The 25,279-nt window shown below is 44.5% G+C and overlaps 1 protein-coding gene and 1 pseudogene across 2 annotated transcripts; both read right to left on the bottom strand.

Moving 5' to 3' along the window:
- LOC115559992 (high choriolytic enzyme 1-like) overlaps nucleotides 1–14,612 on the bottom strand; it is a 14,935-nt pseudogene extending 323 nt beyond the window's left edge.
- A 1,934-nt stretch (nucleotides 14,613–16,546) lies between these two features.
- Nucleotides 16,547–25,192, bottom strand: LOC115559994 (high choriolytic enzyme 1). 2 transcript variants are annotated; one of them, XM_030379249.1, is made up of 2 exons: nucleotides 25,131–25,192; nucleotides 16,547–17,547 (listed from the first exon to the last, which is right to left on the bottom strand). In XM_030379249.1, exons 1-2 carry the CDS (start codon nucleotides 25,176–25,178, stop codon nucleotides 16,648–16,650), a joined length of 948 nt encoding a protein of 315 aa, XP_030235109.1. In that variant the 5' UTR covers nucleotides 25,179–25,192; the 3' UTR covers nucleotides 16,547–16,647. The 2 variants fall into 2 exon arrangements, with proteins under 2 accessions (XP_030235109.1, XP_030235108.1); XM_030379248.1 differs by lacking the exon at nucleotides 25,131–25,192 and having other exon boundaries at nucleotides 16,547–17,800.
- Between the last annotated feature and the right edge of the window lie 87 nt (nucleotides 25,193–25,279).

Raw genomic sequence — 25,279 nt, 5'->3', positions numbered from 1 at the left:
ATGATGCCGTAGTTCATGCATCCCGATCTCCTTAGAGAGAGTACCTGCCTGCCTCCTGTCCTGCCCAGAGAGGAGTAGCATCCACCTCCGCTCTGAACGCTGATGTGGTCCTTCTGGTTCCGGCGGGGCACGAAGCGGATGCAGGTGGTCCGGTGGAAGGACTGCATGGCGCTCACAATTCGTGACCTCTCCGCGGAGGTGTAGGCTCTGCTCACTGTGTAGGGAATGGTCACAAGGCCATTGGAGGATTTTTTCCACAGGCAGTTGTTTCTAAAACACTTCATGGCGTTTCTGGTTGTTGGTAGAAGCAAGTCTCCCTCCAGCAGGATCTCATTGGAGCCGTTGTTGGAGATCAGAATCCTGGTGCCGATATCCATGTCCTCATTGTCTTCTAGGACATCATCAACACTTTCTTCCCCCACCAGAGGTTGATCCTGGGAGAGGTCTCCCTCAAGCAGGATCTCATTGGAGCCGTTGTTGGAGATCAGAATCCTGGTGCTGATATCCATGTCCTCATTGTCTTCTAGGACATCATCAACACTTTCTTCCCCCACCAGAGGTTGATCCTGGGAGAGGTCTCCCTCAAGCAGGATCTCATTGGAGTCGTTGTTGGAGGTCAGAATCTCTGTGATGATATCCATGTCCTCATTGTTTTCTAGGACATCGGCCACACTTTCTTCCCCCACCAGAGGTTGAGTCTGACAGAAGCCCAGCAAAAGCAGGAGGAGGCTGAGACAGGTTTTCATCTTCTGGGTCTATCTGGTTGTTTCTGGACACTGGCACCGGAGCTTCTCTGGATGTCTTCAACGGAGAGACTCCTTCAGGTTTGTTGACCGTCTGACCGGACCAGAGCCTTTATATGTTCCTCTGCAGGTGTGTCTGTTGGGGGATTAAGGGTTGTGGTGCAGAATCTAAGGACTAAATAAACCTTTTAAGGGTGGACTCAAGCGACCAACCTACCTTTTCAACACTGTCTGTTATTCAAAGGCTTTGAGAGGAGGGGAGGGACATTACTGACTCAATGTTTATGCAAGAAAATTAAAAACAAACTTCGATAGAATTTCAAGGTTTTAATTAATTTGATAATGCAGAATTCTACAACGCAGACTGACATTAACGTCTTTCTGTACCGACTTGATATCACCATCCTAACTAAAGGTGTGCTTTTCTACTTTTATATATTGAGGGACAAACACAAGGACTTCCTAATGATACACTTAACTTTCAAACATCAATAATTCTTGCTGGAACATAAACGCAATAATGCATTATTCGGTTGGAGGAAACATTATGTTAGCAACAGATGCATATTTACGAGCACAAATGATCTTTTTAATCAATTCCCTGAGTAAATAAAAGTCTTTTTTTTTTTTCAGGAAGACCAATTAATGTAGCAGTGCTCCAAAGGTAGGTTAGGTTATCTATTTTAGGAGCTTTATTCGACATATTTGTTCACGTCGTTTTTACATCCCGACAGTAATCAATTGTTCCAATGCTCTGATAAAAGTAAAAAGATCTGGCACCTTTGGCTGTCGCAGGTCTGCAATAAGCTGTTCCAATTAGTCGCGGGACTGTAAAGGCTTACCTTTCTGTTTACCTAACTTCACGGCTACCTGCTCACACCCATGCCCATGCACTCACTGCACATGACCGGTGTCTCTCGAACGCCGAGGCAGTATACTTGGGCGTTATCCATTTCCATACCTTCCTGACATTTCACCGGGGTTTAGGTATATGAAGGTGTTTTCGTCATTTATTTGTATTTTATAAAATAAATAAAGCTGAGCTTCTGTGATAGAAGTAATTTTAGCATGGATGACATTGTCTAGCCTACGCTGCTGTGTGTCTAAAATTCTGTTTGCCAACTTCAACAAGTATTGCCCGGTTTAAATACTCATGGCCTATAGGATAATGAATAGATAGGAGATAAGCCCCCATCCATAGAAATGGTTTTAATCTCTATGAGTAGGACCAACTTGAAGCAATCGTGTTTTTTTCAATTCAGAGATAGTTTCCACCAGTGTACACACATGGAAAGTAAAAAATTGGTTAGGGTTCCACGTCGACACAACGCAAGGGGTTTACAGACCCATTACGTCATTGCAGAACCTCCTTGTGTCGACCGCAAGTGCCTGACGTGTGCCTCCCAAAAATGTTATCCTTGCATCAAGGCACCGCAGGTCCGCTCACTAAAACCGACCCAGAACCAAAACAGGTTCACGACTGCGTGGAGGCGTCTGCGTGGGCATTGCGTTGCGTCAACTTTGAACTATAACTGAGCCTTAATATAAACTGTTTTATAAACAGTCTATGTGCGTTACACCCACACCGGCTGTGGTGGTGCACTTGATGGTTGGTTCAAGCAGCATCACCTGGCCCGAGTCAGGCATATTTAACTCTGGGGCTGGGTTAGGCTGCACACCTGTCGTGCAGTGAAGTATCAGAGCACACAGGGTTAACCAGCCTTCAACCACACACACACACTTCACAATGTTTAAATGATTAAACCAATTTACTATTTGGAGTAAGTATGGGTACAGCATGAGGAGCAGTAAGGGGGAATGATTTGGGTCACTTGTGGAGTGGCAGTGATAGGATCCATCATTCACGTGTTCCGTCTTAGAATGAAGTATTCGTTTTGTAACAGGAAGGCCGAATGGAGGCTGTGGGGGAACGTGCGACGTCTGGCCTGCAGGGGGAGTATGGGCAGGTTGGGAGCGCACCGGATAGGCTGGGGGGATTGGACCTGATTGCGGGCAGGCGTCATCACTCAGGCCAATCAGGGAGTGTTTGTACTTATGTGCCCGCTTTGTGTTGCGGTGAGAAGGAAACCAGGAGCGAACGGACCACAGAGATCCAGAGCGAGTGGAGATCGTATCAAGAAGCCACCAAGAAACGACTCTTGGACAACGTTTGTTATAGTTTAAGTATTTTTGTTCTCCTTCTCAAAGACAATAAAAAGTTCACCCGCTGAGGGACGACAACTCTGCCTGCTCTCACTCATTTGAACCCACTACAGAGACATCTCCTATTCTGGGGGATGCAAGTGGATTTAGCAGTTGTAATAGAGGAAGCATCAATTGTTGTTGTAGTGATAGTCAAGAACCATACTTCTTAGCATAGAGGTCAGGAACAGTATCCTAGTGATGCGTTATTTCTTGAAGAAAGTGGTCCAATCCTTGGTCGCTTTTAACCCACTTTATTTGTTAAAGTAGGCATGTTTCGGTATGGTAACTATGAAACTTACGGGAGGGAATTGTATCTAACGCGTTGAGAGAAATACCGTGATCTACTTCAAGCCCCCCGGGCATAGGCCCGGTGGCTCTTCCGCTGGTCTACCTATTGATCTCTCTCCTCTACCTCCGAAACACGCGCTATTTCCAGTCAAGTGGGCATGGTCTATGTGAAGTGGGCGTGGCCGGGTCAGACGTAATGGCTCCGCCCCTGTCTAAAGGTGCTGCCATCTGTGGCTGGAGTAGTTATACAGCTAAAGTGTTCGATCCTGCTTCCTAGTGGCTATGTGAGGGTAATGCAGCTTGTGTGTTAGGTCCTGCTTCCTAATGGCTATGTGGGGGCAGCTTATGTGCTTAAAATACGTAACACTAGTAATCTAAAATATACATGTGGTTTCTAAATCGGTTTGGCTATATCCCTTCTGATTGAGTTATCATGCAGACACCCTTTTAAAACAATGGTAACAATATCCTTGTTTTTGTTACAACTAGTATGCAATTAGAATCACATGTTCATCTTGTAGTCTGTGTGATAAGAAGCACAACAGCATCTTGTGGTGGACATGATAATAGGTCCATTTCATCAGAGATGTTTATATAAAGCTGTTCAACATGAAGTGTTGATAAACTGAGGTTCATGTTGATAATCACCCAAAATAAAATAAAAAGGACAACTACACAAATGAATTGCAGTGAAGGAACATTTTTAATGACATATCTGGAGAACATTGTTTGGAGACAATTCACAACATGAATGTGATATTTGCAGTCAACTGGTGGTTGGTCTTAGCAGCGATAGAGTCGGTTGATCCTCAGGATGTCATTCCGGGTCATTCCCCTTCTCTGGCCAATCCGAACACGGGAGTTTGGGATGGGGGTGATGCTGTCTCGTCCATTTATGGAGAAGGCTCTTCTGCCGTAGTGCATGATGGAGGTGTAATCGTAGGGGGTGTTCAGGTTGTTGGTGTTCTTCCTATTGAAGTTGTATGCACTGCGTCGATTGATGTTCTTCCAGTTGATCCTGACGTACCGGTCACGGTCATTCCTGGTCTGCTCGTGGTTGAAGCCCAGAGCGTGGTTCAGCTCGTGCTGCATGATGCCGTAGTTCATGCATCCCGATCTCCTTAGAGAGAGTACCTGCCTGCCTCCTGTCCTGCCCAGAGAGGAGTAGCATCCACCTCCGCTCTGAACGCTGATGTGGTCGTACTGGTTCCGGCGGGGCACGAAGCGGATGCAGGTGGTCCGGTGGAAGGACTGCATGGCGCTCACAATTCGTGACCTCTCTGCGGAGGTGTAGGCTCTGCTCACTGTGTAGGGAATGGTCACAAGGCCATTGGAAGATTTTTTCCACAGGCAGTTGTTTCTAAAACACTTCATGGCGTTTCTGGTTGTTGGTAGAAGCAAGTCTCCCTCCAGCAGGATCTCATTGGAGCCGTTGTTGGAGATCAGAATCCTGGTGCTGATATCCATGTCCTCATTGTCTTCTAGGACATCATCAACACTTTCTTCCCCCACCAGAGGTTGATCCTGGGAGAGGTCTCCCTCAAGCAGGATCTCATTGGAGTCGTTGTTGGAGGTCAGAATCTCTGTGATGATATCCATGTCCTCATTGTTTTCTAGGACATCGGCCACACTTTCTTCCCCCACCAGAGGTTGAGCCTGACAGAAGCCCAGCAAAAGCAGGAGGAGGCTGAGACAGGTTTTCATCTTCTGGGTCTATCTGGTTGTTTCTGGACACTGGCACCGGAGCTTCTCTGGATGTCTTCAACGGAGAGACTCCTTAAGGTTTGTTGACCGTCTGATCGGACCAGAGCTTTTATATGTTCCTCTGCAGGTGTGTCTGTTGGGGGATTTAGGGTTGTAGTGCAGAATCTAAGGACTAAGTAAACCTTTTAAGGGAGGACTCAAGCGACCAACCTACCTTTTCAACACTGTCTGTTATTCAAAGGCTTTGAGAGGAGGGGAGGGACATTACTGACTCAATGTTTATGCAAGAAAATTAAAAACAAACTTAGATAGCATTTCAAGGTTTTAATTAATTTGATAATGCAGAATTCTACAACGCAGACTGACCTTAACGTCTTTCTGTACCGACTTGATATCACCATCCTAACTAAAGGTGTGCTTTTCTACTTTTATATATGGAGGGACAAACACAAGGACTTCCTAATGATACACTTAACTTTCAAACATCAATAATTATTGCTGGAACATAAACGCAATAATGCATTATTTGGTTGGAGGAAACATTATGTTAGCAACAGATTATCTTTTTAATAAATTCCCTGAGTAAATAAAAGTCTTTTCTTTTTTTTCAGGAAGACCAATTAATGTAGCAGTGCTCTAAAGGTAGGTTAGGTTATCTATTTTAGGAGCTTTATTCGACATTTTGGTTTAAGTTGTTTTTACCATCTCGACAGTAATCAATTGTTCCAATGCTCTGATAAAAGTAAAAAGATCTGGCAGCTTTGGCTGTCGCAGGTCTGCAATAAGCTGTTCCAATTAGTCGCGGGACTGTAAAGGCTTACCTTTCTGTTTACCTAACTTCACGGCTACCTACTCACACCCATGCCCATGCACTCACTGCACATGACCGGTGTCTCTCGAACGCCGAGGCAGTAGGCTTGGGCGTTATCCATTTCCATACCTTCCTGACATTTCACCAGGGTTCAGGGAAGGTGTTTCCGTCATTTATTTGTATATTATAAAACAAATAAAGCTGAGCTTCTGTGATAGAAGTCATTGTAGCATGGATGACATTGTCTAGCCTACGATGCTGTGTGTCCAAAATTCTGTTTGCCAACTTCGTCAAGTCTTGCCCGGTTTGAATACTCATGGCCTAAAGAATAATGAATAGATAGGAGATAAGCCCCCATCCATAGATTCGGTCTTAATCTCTATGAGTAGGACCAACTTAAGCACTCGTTTCTTTTTCAATTCAGAGATAGTTTCCACCAGTTTATACATATGGAAAGTAAAGAATAGGTTAGGGTTCCACGTCGACACAACGCAAGGGGTTTACAGAACCATTACGTCATTGCGGAACCTCCTTGTGTCGACCGCAAGTGCCTGACGTGTGCCTCCCAAAAATGTTAACCTTGCATCAATGCACCGCAGGTCCGCTCACTAAAACCGACCAAGAACCAAAACAGGTTCACGACTGAGTGGAGGCGTCTGCGTGGTCATTGCGTTGCGTCAACTTTGAACTATTACTGAGCCTTAAAGGTGGGGTATGGTATTTGCGAAACGCCAGCAGATATTGAAAATACACAACTCAAATGGTCCTACCCCTTCTCCTTCAACGCTGATTCTGACTCCACCCATTCCAAGTACATGCACGCGCAATCATGCACGAGCGAACACAGATGCGCGAGAGCGAGCCAATAGCTAGTTAGCTAGCTCCAGTAGCTACCGCAGGATAACAACAGAAGCTTGCTCTGGGTCACGAGCTTTGAGTACGTGCACGAAGGGATCACGCGCGGGGAGCGGGGGAAGGGGAGTGCAGTACGACCGTTGGATTGACGTACTTACTGCCCAATGCCACTCGGTGGGTCTGGAAATCATTGGCCAGAGTTTTTTAAGCACTGCCCGTTCCACAGATGATTGACTTGTTTAATTTTCATGTCAATACTTCTAACTCAGTGGCTGTAAGTGGGTTATGATAAGGATTTCAAGTAATTTTGCAAAAATTGCCAAAAAAGAGTATTCCATACCCAACCTTTAAGTATAAACTGTCTTATAAACAGTCTATGTGCGTTACACCATCACCGGCTGTGGTGGTGCACTTGATGGTCGGTTCAAGCAGCATCATCTGGCCCGAGTCAGGCATATTGAACTCTGGGGCTGGGTTAGGCTGCACGCCTCGTCGTGCAATGAAGTATCAGAGCACACAGGGTTAACCAGCCTTCAACCACACACACACACTTCACAATGTTTAAATGATTAAACCAATTTTACTATTTGGAGTAAGTATGGGTACAGCATGAAGGAGCAGTAAGGGGGAATGATTTGGGTCACTTGTGGAGTGGCAGTGATAGGATCCATCATTCACGTGTTCCGTCTTAGAATGAAGTAATCGTATTGTAACAGGAAGGCCGAATGGAGGCTGTGGGGGAACGTGCGACGTCTGGCCTGCAGGGGGAGTATGGGCAGGTTGGGAGCGCACCGGATAGGCTGGGGGGATTGGACCTGATTGCGGGCAGGCGTCAGCACTCAGGCCAATCAGGGAGTGTTTGTACTTATGTGCCTGCTTTGTGTTGTAGTGAGAAGGAAACCAGGAGCGAACGGACCACAGAGATCCAGAGCGAGTGGAGATCGTATCAAGAAGCCACCAAGAAACGACTCTTGGACAACGTTTGTTATTGTTTAAGTATTTTTGTTCTCCTTCTCAAAGACAATAAAAAGATCTCCCGCTGAGGGACGACAACTCTGCCTGCTCTCACTCATTTGAACCCACTACAGAGACATCTCCTATTCTGGGGGATGCAAGTGGATTTAGCAGTTGTAATAGAGGAAGCATCAATTGTTGTTGTAGTGATAGTCAAGAACCATACTTCTTAGCATAGAGGTCAGGAACAGTATCCTAGTGATGCGTTATTTCTTGAAGAAAGTGGTCCAATCCTTGGTCGCTTTTAACCCACTTTATTTGTTAAAGTAGGCATGTTTCGGTATGGTAACTATGAAACTTACGGGAGGGAATTGTATCTAACGCGTTGAGAGAAATACCGTGATCTACTTCAAGCCCCCCGGGAATAGGCCCGGTGGCTCTTCCGCTGGTCTACCTATTGATCTCTCTCCTCTACCTCCGAAACACGCGCTATTTCCAGTCAAGTGGGCATGGTCTATGTGAAGTGGGCGTGGCCGGGTCAGACGTAATGGCTCCGCCCCTGTCTAAAGGTGCTGCCATCTGTGGCTGGAGTAGTTATTACAGCTAAAGTGTTCGATCCTGCTTCCTAGTGGCTATGTGAGAGTAATGCAGCTTGTGTGTTAGGTCCTGCTTCCTAATGGCTATGTGGGGGCAGCTTATGTGCTTATAATACGTAACACTAGTAATCTAAAATATACATCTGGTTTCTAAATCGGTTTGGCTACATCCCTTGTGATTGAGTTATCATGCAGATACCTTTTTAAAACAATGGTAACAATATCCTTGTTTTTGTTACAACTAGTATGCAATTAGAATCACATGTTCATCTTGTAGTCTGTGTGATAAGAAGCACAACAGCATCTTGTGGTGGACATGATAATAGGTCCATTTCATCAAAGATGTTTATATAAAGCTGTTCAACATGAAGGGTTGATAAACTGAGGTTCATGTTGATAATCACCCAAAATAAAATAAAAAGGACAACTACACAAATTAATTGCAGTGAAGGAACATTTTTAATGACATCTGGAGAACATTGTTTGGAGACAATTCACAACATGAATGTGATATTTGCAGTCAACTGGTGGTTGGTCTTAGCAGCGATAGAGTCGGTTGATCCTCAGGATGTCATTCCGGGTCATTCCCCTTCTCTGGCCAATCCGAACACGGGAGTTTGGGATTGGGGTGATGCTGTCTCGTCCATTTATGGAGAAGGCTCTTCTGCCGTAGTGCATGATGGAGGTGTAATCGTAGGGGGTGTTCAGGTTGTTGGTGTTCTTCCTATTGAAGTTGTATGCACTGCGTCGATTGATGTTCTTCCAGTTGATCCTGACGTACCGGTCACGGTCACTCCTGGTCTGCTCGTGGTTGAAGCCCAGAGCGTGGTTCAGCTCGTGCTGCATGATGCCGAAGTTCATGCATCCCGATCTCCTTAGAGAGAGTACCTGCCTGCCTCCTGTCCTGCCCAGAGAGGAGTAGCATCCACCTCCGCTCTGAACGCTGATGTGGTCCTTCTGGTTCCGGCGGGGCACGAAGCGGATGCAGGTGGTCCGGTGGAAGGACTGCATGGCGCTCACAATTCGTGACCTCTCCGCGGAGGTGTAGGCTCTGCTCACTGTGTAGGGAATGGTCACAAGGCCATTGGAGGATTTTTTCCACAGGCAGTTGTTTCTAAAACACTTCATGGCGTTTCTGGTTGTTGGTAGAAGCAAGTCTCCCTCCAGCAGGATCTCATTGGAGCCGTTGTTGGAGATCAGAATCCTGGTGCTGATATCCATGTCCTCATTGTCTTCTAGGACATCATCAACACTTTCTTCCCCCACCAGAGGTTGATCCTGGGAGAGGTCTCCCTCAAGCAGGATCTCATTTGAGTCGTTGTTGGATATCAGAATGTCTGTGATGATATCCATGTCCTCATTGTCTTCTAGGACATCGGCCACACTTTCTTCCCACACCAGAGGTTGATCCTGGGAGAGGTCTCCCTCAAGCAGGATCTCATTAGAGTCGTTGTTGGTGATCAGAATGTCTGTGATGATATCCATGTCCTCATTGTCTTCTAGGACATCGGCCACACTTTCTTCCCCCACCAGAGGTTGAGCCTGGCAGAGGCCCAGCAAGAGCAGGAGGAGGCTGAGACAGGTCTTCATCTTCTGGGTCTATCTGGTTGTTTCTGGACACTGGCACCGGAGCTTCTCTGGACGTCTTCAACGGAGAGACTCCTTAAGGTTTGTTGACCGTCTGATCGGACCAGAGCTTTTATATGTTCCTCTGCAGGTGTGTCTGTTGGAGGATTTAGGGTTGTGGTGCAGAAATTAAGGACTAAATAAACCTTTTAAGGGTGGACTCAAGCGACCAACCTACCTTTTCAACACTGTGTTATTCAAAGGCTTTGAGAGGAGGGGAGGGACATTACTGGGTCAATGTTTCTGCAAGAAAATTAAAAACCAACTTAAATAGCATTTCAACTTTTTAATTAATTTGATAATGCAGAATTCTACAACGCAGACTGACATTAACGTCTTTCTGTACCGACTTGATATCACCATCCTAACTAAAGGTGTGCTTTTCTACTTTTATATATTGAGGGACAAACACAAGGACTTCCTAATGATACACTTAACTTTCAAACATCAATAATTCTTGCTGGAACATAAACGCAATAATGCATTATTCGGTTGGAGGAAACATTATGTTAGCAACAGATGCATATTTACGAGCACAAATGATCTTTTTGATCAATTCCCTGAGTAAATAAAAGTCTTTTTTTTTTTTCAGGAAGACCAATTAATGTAGCAGTGCTCCAAAGGTAGGTTAGGTTATCTATTTTATGAGCTTTATTCGACATATTTGTTCAAGTCGTTTTTACATCCCGACAGTAATCAATTGTTCCAATGCTCTCATAAAAGTAAAAAGATCTGGCAGCTTTGGCTGTCGCAGGTCTGCAATAAGCTGTTCCAATTAGTCGCGGGACTGTAACGGCTTACCTGTCTGTTTACCTAACTTCACGGCTACCTGCTCACACCCATGCCCATGCACTCACTGCACATGACCGGTGTCTCTCGAACGCCGAGGCAGTAGGCTTGGGCGTTATCCATTTCCATACCTTCCTGACATTTCACCGGGGTTTAGGTATATGAAGGTGTTTTCGTCATTTATTTGTATTTTATAAAATAAATAAAGCTGAGCTTCTGTGATAGAAGTCATTGTAGCATGGATGACATTGTCTAGCCTACGCTGCTGTGTGTCTAAAATTCTGTTTGCCAACTTCAACAAGTCTTGCCCGGTTTAAATACTCATGGCCTATAGGATAATGAATAGATAGGAGATAAGCCCCCATCCATAGATTCGGTCTTAATCTCTATGAGATTAAGACCAACTATGAGATTTGGGACCAACTTGAGCAATCGTTTTTTTTTCAATTCAGAGATAGTTTCCACCAGTGTACACATATGGAAAGTAAAGAATGGGTTAGGGTTCCACGTCGACACAACGCAAGGGGTTTACAGACCCATAACGTCATTGCGGAACCTCCTTGTGTCGACCGCAAGTGCCTTACGTGTGCCTCCCAAAAATGTTAACCTTGCATCAAGGCACCGCAGGTCCGCTCACTAAAACCGACCCAGAACCAAAACTGGTTCACGACTGGGTGGAGGCGTCTGCGTGGGCATTGCGTTGCGTCAACTTTGAACTATAACTGAGCCTTAAGTATAAACTGTTTTATAAACAGTCTATGTGCGTTACACCATCCCCGGCTGTGGTGGTGCACTTGATGGTTGGTTCAAGCAGCCACACCTGGCCCGAGTCAGGCATATTGAACTCTGGGGCTGGGTTAGGCTGCACACCTGTCGTGCAATGAAGTATCAGAGCACACAGGGTTAACCAGCCTTCAACCACACACACACACTTCACAATGTTTAAATGATTAAACCAATTTTACTATTTGGAGTAAGTATGTGTACAGCATGAAGGAGCAGTAAGGGGGAATGATTTGGGTCACTTGTGGAATGGCAGTGATAGGATCCATCATTCACGTGTTCCGTCTTAGAATGAAGTAATCGTTTTGTAACAGGAAGGCCGAATGGAGACTGTGGGGGGACGTGCGACGTCTGGCCTGCAGGGGGAGTATGGGCAGGTTGGGAGCGCACCGGATAGGCTGGGGGGATTGGACCTGATTGCGGGCAGGCGACAGCACTCAGGCCAATCAGGGAGTGTTTGTACTTATGTGCCTGCTTTTTGTTGTAGTGAGACGGAAACCAGGAGCGAACGCACCACAGAGATCCAGAGCGAGTGGAGATCGTATCAAGAAGCCACCAAGAAACGACTCTTGGACAACGTTTGTTATAGTTTGAGTATTTTTGTTCTCCTTCTAAAAGACAATAAAAAGATCTCCCGCTGAGGGACGACAACTCTGCCTGCTCTCACTCATTTGAACCCACTACTGCAACATCTCCTATTCTGGGGGATGCAAGTGGATTTAGCAGTTGTAATAGAGGAAGCATCAATTGTTGTTGTAGTGATAGTCAAGAACCATACTTCTTAGCATAGAGGTCAAGAACAGTATCCTAGTGATGCGTTATTTCTTGAAGAAAGTGGTCCAATCCTTGGACCAACCCACTTTATTTGCACCAACCCACTTTATTTGTAAAAGTAGGCATGTTTAGGTATGGTAACTATGAAACTTAAGGGAGGGTATTGTATCTAACGCGTGGACAGAAATACCGTGATCTACTTCAAGCCCCCCGGGCTTAGGCCCGGTGGCTCTTTCGCTGGTCTACCTATTGATCTCTCTCCTCTACCTCTGAAACACGCGCTTTTTCCAGTCAAGTGGGCATGGCCTATGTGAAGTGGGCGTGGCCGGGTCAGACGTAATGGCTCCGCCCCTGTCTAAAGGTGCTGCCATCTCTGGCTGGAGTAGTTATTGCAGCTAAAGTGTTTGATCCTGCTTCCTAGTGGCTATGTGAGGGTAATGCAGCTTGTGTGTTAGGTCCTGCTTCCTAATGGCTATTTGGGGGCAGCTTATGTGCTTAAAATACGTAACACTTGTAATCTAAAATATACATCTGGGGCCGTATTCACAAAGCATTTTATCTTACCGCTAGGAGTGCTCTTAACTCGCGCTAAAACATTTTACGTCAGAGTTTTTTCTTAAAAGTTATTCACAAAGCCGCTGAGACCTACTCTTACTAAGGATAAATCACAAAGAGTGAAGAGTGACGCGCCGTTGCTATGGATTACGTAAATTCTCGTGCACGAGTTTAGTAGCGGTCAGTTCGGTGATTGGTTGTTCAGACGAGCCCACTGAATCACCGAAAAACAAGGAAATAGCCTAGGCTAGAAATGAATTCCTATTAAGTAGTTATAGTGCAGTTAGCAGAATACACGCATGATGACAATTTGGTGCAGACCATGATAATGACGTGGTAGTCTGCACGTTCAAGAGAGAGAGAAAGCAAACAATAAAAATACGTAAAATTTAAAAGAAAATAAATGTTATGAACTACACAAGTGTTGACTGATTTGTGCCAAGGTGTTTACCTAAAATGTGTTTTCAAAGTGATCCCTAAATGCCAGTCCACACGGCCAAATTCATTGTCATGTTGATCGCCATCATCATCATCATCATCATCTCTGAGGTGAGAAGTATTTCGCCGTGGAGGACATGAAACCGACGTTTCATCTGCCCAATTCCTCTCTCCACAACATTTTGTGTATGTTTGTGTGCGCTACCATATATGGAAGAAATAATCAGTAAACAATAATAAATATGAATTCAACAAATAAAAGGCGTCAAAGAGCCAATCACTTACATGTTATACTTTAACTGTGCTCCCGGTTGTGGATTGAGGTAGGGTGTCAGAGCCACGTCTTGCATGGATAGTCACTGTCACCCAGCAAGTGACACCCAACTGGTAGATCTCAAAAAGCTGCCTCAGACCGCTCACCATTAAAATGCGCGAATCATGGGTAGCTGACGATCCTGGCCACTTTGCAACAACATCCAGTAGGCTATGTTCAAATTTGCATCAAAAACAACCTGCGTGTTGATGGAATGCACTTTCTTCCTATTGACGAACACGTCCTCGTCTTTTGATGGCGCAATTATTTTTATGTGCGTCCCGTCAATAGCACCGACCACACCGGGCATACCTGCAATTGCCATGAAGTTGGCTTTGATCCTGTGTAAATGTTGAATGTCCAAAGGAAAGTTTATGGCACGGCTGACTGATGGTTGCGATATTTTTAAATCGTCGGCATTGCAAAGTTGCATTTCCCCTGTTGCTAAATAACGTAGTGTGGCCAAACATTTTATTTCGGGAATAATCGGATTATTCCTGTTAGTCGGGGATGTTATTGCATCGCGCATTAACTCCACAACAAGTTTAATACCCTAACATTTCGTCTCGCAGGCATTTTACGATTCTTTGTGAATAGGTCTTACTGAGTTAGGAGTCCTCTTGAGGACTTTTAAGCCGAGACTAAGGTGCTACTTTTAGGCCTAAAATACTTGAATTGCCCTTAGTGAAAAAAGTTAGGAGTCCTAAATTTAAGAGTGACACGCCCATTATTTTTAGGAGTTACTCCTAAATTCGCCAGTTAGGACCTACTTTTAGCCCTAAGATCCTTTGTGAATACGGCCCCTGGTTTCTAAATCGGTTTGGCTATATCCCTTGTGATTGAGTTATCATGCAGAGACCTTTTTAAAACAATGGTAACAATATCCTTGTTTTTGTTACAACTAGTATGCAATTAGAATCACATGTTCATCTTGTAGTCTGTGTGATAAGAAGCACAACAGCATCTTGTGGTGGACATGATAATAGGTCCATTTCATCAGAGATGAAAGGGAATGGTCACAAGGCCATTGGAGGATTTTTTCCACAGGCAGTTGTTCCTAAAACACTTCATGGCGTTTCTGGTTGTTGGTAGAAGCAAGTCTCCCTCCAGCAGGATCTCATTGGAGCCGTTGTTGGAGATCAGAATCCTGGTGCTGATATCCATGTCCTCATTGTCTTCTAGGATATCATCAACAATTTCTTCCCCCACCAGAGGTTGATCCTGGGAGAGGTCTCCCTCAAGCAGGATCTCATTAGGGTCGTTGTTTGAGATCAGAATGTCTGTGATGATATCCATGTCCTCATTGTCTTCTAGGACATCGGCCACACTTTCTTCCCCCACCAGAGGTTGAGCCTGGGAGAGGTCTCCCTTCTGCAGGATGTGTATTATCCATGTCCTCATTGTCTTCTAGGACATCGGCCACACTTTCTTCCCCCACCGGAGGTTGAGCCTGACAGAAGCCCAGCAAAAGCAGGAGGAGGCTGAGACAGGTCTTCATCTTCTGGGTCTATCTGGTTGTTTCTGGACACTGGCACCGGAGCTTCTCTGGACGTCTTCAACGGAGAGACTCCTTAAGGTTTGTTGACCGTCTGATCGGACCAGAGCTTTTATATGTTCCTCTGCAGGTGTGTCTGTTGGAGGATTTAGGGTTGTGGTGCAGGCCAATCAGGGAGTGTTTGTACTTATGTGCCCGCTTTGTGTTGCAGGGAGAAGGAAACCAGGAGCGAACGGACCACAGAGATCCAGAGCGAGTGGAGATCGTATCAAGAAGCCACCAAGAAACGACTCTTGGACAAACTTTGTTATAGTTGGAGTATTTTTGTTCTCCTTCTAAGGCCCCGTTTACACGAAGGGAAAACGCCGATATTTCCACGCGGTTTGGCCTCTCATCTACACGAAAACGCAGTTTTTGTCACAGAAAACGATCATTTCTAAAATTTCCGGCCAAAGTGGAGATTTCTGAAAAGACCGGTTATGTTTGGTCGACAACTTGCCAACAGGGTTTTAGGTTCTGAAGCGTCACATTATGCGCCAGGAAATGCTTAACGTCATATAAGCGCCCTATGTTTACAGTTTGTTTGTTACAGGAAGACGCTCGTGTTATTTCTGAGGATTCTGATTGGCTTGCATGGCTTTATCCTTCTCCCTACTAGAGTTTAGATTCTCTGCCCGAGTCAATATTTCCCACCACTATCCTCGGGCCGGGCCTTTGATCGACGATTTTTTTATTTTTTTTTATCATTGGTTTATTGGCCTAATCTGAGGAGAAATCGATGCCATAAACAGAAATATTATAGGCCCTTATTACACGGGTCTTCTCAATGCCGTGGAACAAATGTGTACAAAGTTAATGCATTAACAAAAAGTCGGGTTGAAATCGGGATTGGGTCGGGCTTGATTTTCTGGGCCCGATCTAAGCTCTACTACACTGCCGCCCACACACGTTCGGCATAGTTATAATGGCGCTCGACGGCGTATTTATGCGTTTTGAAGTAAACTACAACTTTTTTGAAAACAATGCTGTGTGCACAATGTTATTTTTGAAAACGAGGGGGGGAAATATTCGTTTCTATAAATACCCTGCTACGTATAAACGTGGCCTTAAAGACAATAAAAAGATCTCCCGCTGAGGGACGATAACTCTGCCTGCTCTCACTCATTTGAACCCACTACAGAGACATCTCCTATTCTGGGGGATGCAAGTGGATTTAGCAGTTGTAATAGAGGAAGCATCAATTGTTGTTGTAGTGATAGTCAAGAACCATGCTTTTTAGCATAGAGGTCAGGAACAGTATCCTAGTAATCTAAAATATACATCTGGTTTCTAAATCGGTTTGGCTATATCCCTTCTGATTGAGTTATCATGCAGATACCCTTTTAAAACAATGGTAACAATATCCTTGTTTTTGTTACAACTAGTATGCAATTAGAATCACATGTTCATCTTGTAGTCTGTGTGATAAGAAGCACAACAGCATCTTGTGGTGGACATGATAATAGGTCCATTTCATCAGAGATGTTTATATAAAGCTGTTCAACATGAAGTGTTGATAAACTGAGGTTCATGTTGATAATCACCCAAAATAAAATAAAAAGGACAACTACACAAATTAATTGCAGTGAAGGAACATTTTTAATGACATATCTGGAGAACATTGTTTGGAGACAATTCACAACATGAATGTGATATTTGCAGGCAACTGGTGGTTGGTCTCAGCAGCGATAGAGTCGGTTGATCCTCAGGATGTCATTCCGGGTCATTCCCTTTCTCTGGCCAAGCCGAACACGGGAGTTTGGGATGGGGGTGATGCTGTCACGTCCATTTATGGAGAAGGCTCTTCTGCCGTAGTGCATGATGGAGGTGTAATCGTAGGGGGTGTTCAGGTTGTTGGTGTTCTTCCTCTTGAAGTTGTAGGCATTGCGTCGATTGATGTTCCTCCAGTTTATCCTGACATACCGGTCACGGTCACTCCTGGTCTGCTCGTGGTTGAAGCCCAGAGCGTGGTTCAGCTCGTGCTGCATGGTGCCGAAGTTCATGCATCCCGATCTCCTGAGAGAGAGTACCTGCCTGCCTCCTGTCCTGCCCAGAGAGGAGTAGCATCCACCTCTGCTCTGAACGCTGATGTGGTCCTTCTGGTTCTGGCGGGGCACAAAGCGGATGCAGGTGGTTCGGTGGAAGGACTGCATGGCGCTCACAATTCGTGACCTCTCCGCGGAGGTGTAGGCTCTGCTCACTGTGTAGGGAATGGTCACAAGGCCATTGGAGGATTTTTTCCACAGGCAGTAGTTCCTAAAACACTTCATGGCGTTTCTGGTTGTTGGTAGAAGCAAGTCTCCCTCCAGCAGGATCTCATTGGAGCCGTTGTTGGAGATCAGAATCCTGGTGCTGATATCCATGTCCTCATTGTCTTCTAGGACATCATCAACACTTTCTTCCCCCACCAGAGGTTGATCCTGGGAGAGGTCTCCCTCAAGCAGGATCTCATTTGAGTCGTTGTTGGAGATCAGAATGTCTGTGATGATATCCATGTCCTCATTGTCTTCTAGGACATCGGCCACACTTTCTTCCCCCACCAGAGGTTGATCCTGGGAGAGGTCTCCCTCAAGCAGGATCTCATTAGAGTCGTTGTTGGTGATCAGAATGTCTGTGATGATATCCATGTCTTCATTGTCTTCTAGGACATCGGCCACACTTTCTTCCCCCACCAGAGGTTGAGCCTGGCAGAGGCCCAGCAAGAGCAGGAGGAGGCTGAGACAGGTCTTCATCTTCTGGGTCTATCTGGTTGTTTCTGGACACTGGCACCGGAGCTTCTCTGGACGTCTTCAACGGAGAGACTCCTTAAGGTTTGTTGACCGTCTGATCGGACCAGAGCTTTTATATGTTCCTCTGCAGGTGTGTCTGTTGGAGGATTTAGGGTTGTGGTGCAGAAATGAAGGACTAAATAAACCTTTTAAGCGTGGACTCAAGCGACCAACCTACCTTTTCAACACTGTGTTATTCAAAGGCTTTGAGAGGAGGGGAGGGACATTACTGGGTCAATGTTTGTGCAAGAAAATTAAAAACCAACTTAAATAGCATTTCAACTTTTTAATTAATTTGATAATGCAGAATTCTACAACGCAAACTGACAACTAGCGTCTTTCTTTACCGACTTGATATCACCATCCTAACTAAAGGTGTGCTTTTCTACTTTTATACATTGAGGGACAAACACAGACTTCCAAATGATACACTTAACTTTCAAACATCAATAATTCTTGCTGGAGCTTAAATGCAATGCATGCATTATTCTCTTGGAGGAAACATTATGTTAGCAACAGATGCATATTCACAAGCACAACTGATCTTTTTGATCAATTCCCTGAAAGTAAATAATAGTCTGGCCATTTTTTTTTTTTTTCAGAAAGACCAATAGATGTAGCAGTGCTCTAAAGGTAGGTTAGGTTATCTATTTTAGAGGCTTTATTTGACATATTTGTTTAAGTTGTCTTTACATCCCGACAGCAATAAGTTGTTCCAATGTTCTGAAAAAAGTAAAAAGATCTGGCAACTTTGGCTGTCGCAGGTCTGCAATAAGCTGTTCCAATTAGTCGCGGGACTGTAACAGCTTACCTGTCTGTTTACCTAACTTCACGGCTACCTGCTCACACCCATGCCCATGCACTCACTGCACATGACCGGTGTCTCTCAAACGCTGAGGCAGTATGCTTGGGCGTTATCCATTTCCATACCTTCCTGCCATTTCACCGGGGTTTAGGTATATGAAGGTGTTTTCGTCATTTATTTGTATTTTATAAAAGAAATAAAGCTGAGCTTCTGTGATAGAAGTCATTGTAGCATGGATGACATTGTCTAGCCTACGCTGCTGTGTGTCTAAAATTCTGTTTGCCAACTTCAACAAGTCTTGCCCGGTTTAAATACTCATGGCATATAGGATAATGAATAGATAGGAGATAAGCCCCCATCCATAGAATCGGTCTTAATCTCTATGAGTAGGACCAACTTGAGCAATCGTTTTTTTTTCAATTCAGAGATAGTTTCCACCAGTGTACACATATGGAAAGTAAAGAATAGGTTAGGGTTCCACGTCGACACAACGCAAGGGGTTTACAGACCCATTACGTCATTGCGGAACCTCCTTGTGTCGACCGCAAGTGCCTGACGTGTGCCTCCCAAAAATGTTATCCTTGCATCAAGGCACCGCAGGTCCGCTCACTAAAACCGACCCAGAACCAAAACAGGTTCACGACTGCGTGGAGGCGTCTGCGTGGGCATTGCGTTGCGTCAACTTTGAACTATAACTGAGCCTTAAGTATAAACTGTTTTATAAACAGTCTATGTGCGTTACACCATCACCGGCTGTGGTGGTGCACTTGATGGTCGGTTCAAGCAGCCTCACCTGGCCCGAGTCAGGCATATTGAACTCTGGGGCTGGGTTAGGCTGCACACCTGTCGTGCAATGAAGTATCAGAGCACACAGGGTTAACCAGCCTTCAACCACACACACACACTTCATAATGTTTAAATGATTAAACCAATTTTACTATTTGGAGTAAGTATGGGTACAGCATGAAGGAGCAGTAAGGGGGAATGATTTTTTGTCACTTGTGGAGTGGCAGTGATAGGATCCATCATTCACGTGTTCCGTCTTAGAATGAAGTAATCGTATTGTAACAGGAAGGCCGAATGGAGGCTGTGGGGGGACGTGTGACGTCTGGCCTGCAGGGGGAGTATGGGCAGGTTGGGAGCGCACCGGATAGGCTGGGGGGATTTGACCTGATTGCGGGCAGGCGTCAGCACTCAGGCCATCAGGGAGTGTTTGTACTTATGTGCCTGCTTTGTGTTGTAGTGAGAAGGAAACCAGGAGCGAACGCACCACAGAGATCCAGAGCGAGTGGAGATCGTATCAAGAAGCCACCAAGAAACGACTCTTGGACAACGTTTGTTACAGTTTAAGTATTTTTGTTCTCCTTCTAAAAGACAATAAAAAGATCTCCCGCTGAGGGACGACAACTCTGCCTGCTCTCACTCATTTGAACCCACTACTGTAACATCTCCTATTCTGGGGGATGCAAGTGGATTTAGCAGTTGTAATAGAGGAAGCATCATGGCGTTATTAGCTTCATTTTGTAAGCTATGTGAACTCTTTTGTACCTTTTTTAAGAGGAAGCATCAATTGTTGTTGTAGTGATAGTCAAGAACCATACTTCTTAGCATAGAGGTCAAGAACAGTATCCTAGTGATGCGTTATTTCTTGAAGAAAGTGGTCCAATCCTTGGACCAACCCACTTTATTTGCACCAACCCACTTTATTTGTAAAAGTAGGCATGTTTAGGTATGGTAACTATGAAACTTAAGGGAGGGTATTGTATCTAACGCGTGGACAGAAATACCGTGATCTACTTCAAGCCCCCCGGGCTTAGGCCCGGTGGCTCTTTCGCTGGTCTACCTATTGATCTCTCTCCTCTACCTCTGAAACACGCGCTTTTTCCAGTCAAGTGGGCATGGCCTATGTGAAGTGGGCGTGGCCGGGTCAGACGTAATGGCTCCGCCCCTGTCTAAAGGTGCTGCCATCTCTGGCTGGAGTAGTTATTGCAGCTAAAGTGTTTGATCCTGCTTCCTAGTGGCTATGTGAGGGTAATGCAGCTTGTGTGTTAGGTCCTGCTTCCTAATGGCTATTTGGGGGCAGCTTATGTGCTTAAAAAACACTTGTAATCTAAAATATACATCTGGGGCCGTATTCACAAAGCATTTTATCTTACCGCTAGGAGTGCTCTTAACTCGCGCTAAAACATTTTACGTCAGAGTTTTTTCTTAAAAGTTATTCACAAAGCCGCTGAGACCTACTCTTACTAAGGATAAATCACAAAGAGTGAACTAAGAGTGACGCGCCGTTGCTATGGATTACGTAAATTCTCGTGCACGAGTTTAGAAGCGGTCAGTTCGGTGATTGGTTGTTCAGACGAGCCCACTGAATCACCGAAAAACAAGGAAATAGCCTAGGCTAGAAATGAATTCCTATTAAGTAGTTATAGTGCAGTTAGCAGAATACACGCATGATGACAATTTTGTGCAGACCATGATAATGACGTGGTAGTCTGCACGTTCAAGAGAGAGAGAAAGCAAACAATAAAAATACGTAAAATTTAAAAGAAAATAAATGTTATGAACTACACAAGTGTTGACTGATTTGTGCCAAGGTGTTTACCTAAAATGTGTTTTCAAAGTGATCCCTAAATGCCAGTCCACACGGCTTAATTCATTGTCATGTTGATCGCCATCATCATCATCATCATCTCTGAGGTGAGAAGTATTTCGCCGTGGAGGACATGAAACCGACGTTTCATCTGCCCAATTCCTCTCTCCACAACATTTTGTGTATGTTTGTGTGCGCTACCATATATGGAAGAAATAATCAGTAAACAATAGTAAATATGAATTCAACAAATAAAAGGCGTCAAAGAGCCAATCACTTACATGTTATACTTTAACTGTGCTCCCGGTTGTGGATTGAGGTAGGGTGTCAGAGCCACGTCTTGCATGGATAGTCACTGTCACCCAGCAAGTGACACCCAACTGGTAGATCTCAAAAAGCTGCCTCAGACCGCTCACCATTAAAATGCGCGAATCATGGGTAGCTGAAGATCCTGGCCACTTTGCAACAACATCCAGTAGGCTATGTTCAAATTTGCATCAAAAACAACCTGCGTGTTGATGGAATGCACTTTCTTCCTATTGACGAACACGTCCTCGTCTTTTGATGGCGCAATTATTTTTATGTGCGTCCCGTCAATAGCACCGACCACACCGGGCATACCTGCAATTGCCATGAAGTTGGCTTTGATCCTGTGTAAATGTTGAATGTCCAAAGGAAAGTTTATGGCACGGCTGACTGATGGTTGCGATATTTTTAAATCGTCGGCATTGCAAAGTTGCATTTCCCCTGTTGCTAAATAACGTAGTGTGGCCAAACATTTTATTTCGGGAATAATCCGATTATTCCTGTTAGTCGGGGATGTTATTGCATCGCGCATTAACTCCACAACAAGTTTAATACCCTAACACAGCCGTTCTCAATCTGTGAGAACGGCTCCGCGTACCTCTAGTGGTACGCGGAGTATGAACGATTTTTTGAAGCAATTTTTTGAAGTTGAAGCAACCGTTAAAAAAAAAAATCAGGGATGGGCGTGGGGAATCGATAACTCGAGTACTACTCGTTACAAATGAACTCGGTTGGTGGACAGGCAAACTCGAGTTTGCATACACACAAACAAACAAAGTTTTCTGAAGCAAATGTATCAATTTTCTGTGCGGCGCCACTAACGCATGCCGTGGGCACAAAGCAAATTAAATGTATCCATTTCTGTGTGGCGCGTTCCGTGCCGTGCGCAGGCACGCCAGAATTCAAAAAGTTAAGAGATGGCGGTTAAAGCAAAGCGCAGCGAAGAATTGAAATAGGCCTACTTTAAAGAAATAGGAGATCATAAGGTGAAATGTAAAATATGCCAAGCGAAATCGAGCTACCAGAGTAGCTACTAGGCCTACAAGTACTAGGCGGCAACATATGCTCCGTCCTGAAACACAACGGTGAGTTCGGGAAAGCAGACCCGCAGCAACCAAGTGTGTCGGCTATTTTAACCGCCGCAAGACGCAGCCGTAATCCCGGCCGTGTAGAGAAGATCACAACGCGTCCATTTGCTGCCGTTTTATTTGCAGCTTTAAATTATTTGCAATGGTTAGGCTACTTGTTTCGTTTTAGTTTTTTTTAAACTGTTACAGGCCTTGGTTCGACGTGATTTAAATTGTGAGACGCATAGGCCTATTTATTTTTGTAAGGAAAATGTGTTTTGAACGTTTGCAAAAATAAATAATGAATACTCTGATAACGCTGACTGTTTTGATGGAGAATAAGCATTGCATGTTTGGTTGGTAATATTGCCGTTCATCATCAGGCCTATTCCTGCTGCAGATGCGTTGCATTCTAAAAATAGATTTGATTAAACGAGTACTCGATCTCGATTGATCCTCGAGGATTTCCTTCGATCACTCGAGTTTACTCGTGCCCATCCCTAGGCCATGTACCCATCATATGCAATCATCTTAAACCTGCATTGACTAACTGCTGTGACGACGAGTAGGGGAAGCAACATTTTTGCAAAATCGTCCTGTGACGAGACGTTGAAAGTCTGCTTTCAGAGGCCAGACATTTCTGGACTTTTGGATGCAGCGACGCAGCGAATATCCTGCGCTTTCAGACAAGGCTGTGCGCTTTCTCATTCCATTTGCGACCAGGTTTCTCTTGGTCGCAAATAAGAGCGATGACTACTGTCATGTCATCGCTCTTAATTTATCCCCAAAAACGCAGCTGATCGGACACATCACACGATTCGGAGGCATGCATCACATTTAAGGATTTTAAAAACTGATTCTTATTATTTTTTTAAAAAAATGCATTCGGAAGAGAAGGGAGACTAGCGTTGCTCACGGGTTGGAATGAAAGGGAGAAAAGGGGACAGAGTTGCCTGCGGAAGCGATGTCTGAGATGCAGAGACTGCTTCACGCTACCAGTGTCAGTTTCGTACGGTGTGGAATGAGAGCTCGGGAAGGCACTATTGCGCAAGTACGACTGCGTGCTTGCGCAATAGCATACTGCCCGAGAATGCAGTATCGCTGTCAAATCTGTCCCTGGGAAAAGTAACGTTGCTTGCGCCGAATTGAAAAAGGAAACCGCTATAATGAAATAGCGGTAATATTTCCACATTAATTGATAAAATAACAGGGGATGGGAAGGGGGGATGGCTGTTTCAGAAGGGGGATGATTTTGATCATTTTAATTCCAAAGGGGGATGCCATCCCCCCTCAACTTGTGTGCTGGAAGCAGGTTGGATACGGAACCAAGTCTGAGGCTAAAGCTAACCTCAATCGACCCAGACATCACACCCCTCCCACTAAGCATGATAGGCCTAATTTTCAATGTGTGCCTGAGTACATTCTCCTTCAAACCTAAACATAGTTTATATTCTGACCTTATGGCACTTACTGCAGTATTTTTTAATACTGAATACGTTGTTTTTCTATGATACACTTGTTCTTACTCATGATAGTTTGATTACAGTGTTATCGCAGTACACATGATTTCTCTCTTTGCTGCGCATGATTACTTATAACAGGATTGTTTGACTCCAGTATTTAAATATTCATGTTCAATTCTTTGAATGTTTTGATGCAGTACAATTTACCTCACATGATTGGTTGACTGCAGTTGTTAAAATTAATATTCAGTGCTCTGAATGCTTTAATACAGTATACTTGTTAATAACCTCACTAGATTGACTGGTATGTTATATGCCAGATGATATCCCCATTTGCTGGGTAGCCCTATTGAGGCAGTTGTTCAATTGTTAGTATTATCCCGTTGCAAGTGTTTAAATACAATACATGAGTTATAGACAGTTGGTTGCTTCAGTCAAGTCAAGTTATGTGAATAATAAATCGTGTTATTAATATTAATGCATTCTGTGTAAACTCTATGTAGTTATAGGCCTACGCACTTTATTTTAATTCCGGTGGTACTTGGAGAGCCAAATCATTTCTAAGGTGGTACTCATGGTAAAAAGTTTGAGAACCACTGCCCTAACATTTCGTCTCGCAGGCATTTTACGATTCTTTGTGAATAGGTCTTACTGAGTTAGGAGTCCTCTTGAGGACTTTTAAGCCGAGACTAAGGTGCTACTTTTAGGCCTAAAATACTTGAATTGCCCTTAGTGAAAAAAGTTAGGAGTCCTAAATTTAAGAGTGACACGCCCATTATTTTTAGGAGTTACTCCTAAATTCGCCAGTTAGGACCTACTTTTAGCCCTAAGATCCTTTGTGAATACGGCCCCTGGTTTCTAAATCGGTTTGGCTATATCCCTTGTGATTGAGTTATCATGCAGAGACCTTTTTAAAACAATGGTAACATATCCTTGTTTTTGTTACAACTAGTATGCAATTAGAATCACATGTTCATCTTGTAGTCTGTGTGATAAGAAGCACAACAGCATCTTGTGGTGGACATGATAATAGGTCCATTTCATCAGAGATGAAAGGGAATGGTCACAAGGCCATTGGAGGATTTTTTCCACAGGCAGTAGTTCCTAAAACACTTCATGGCGTTTCTGGTTGTTGGTAGAAGCAAGTCTCCCTCCAGCAGGATCTCATTGGAGCCGTTGTTGGAGATCAGAATCCTGGTGCTGATATCCATGTCCTCATTGTCTTCTAGGATATCATCAACAATTTCTTCCCCCACCAGAGGTTGATCCTGGGAGAGGTCTCCCTCAAGCAGGATCTCATTAGGGTCGTTGT

Source organism: Gadus morhua, chromosome 15 (assembly GCF_902167405.1).
Source record: "Gadus morhua chromosome 15, gadMor3.0, whole genome shotgun sequence".
Taxonomy (NCBI): domain Eukaryota; kingdom Metazoa; phylum Chordata; class Actinopteri; order Gadiformes; family Gadidae; genus Gadus; species Gadus morhua.
This window is presented reverse-complemented; position numbering and strand designations above follow the sequence as displayed.

Coding starts and splice junctions, on each gene's coding strand:
- LOC115559994 (XM_030379248.1), bottom strand. CDS start 17,700: ATGAAGACCTGTCTCAGCCTCCTCCTGCTCTTGCTGGGCCTCTGCCAG.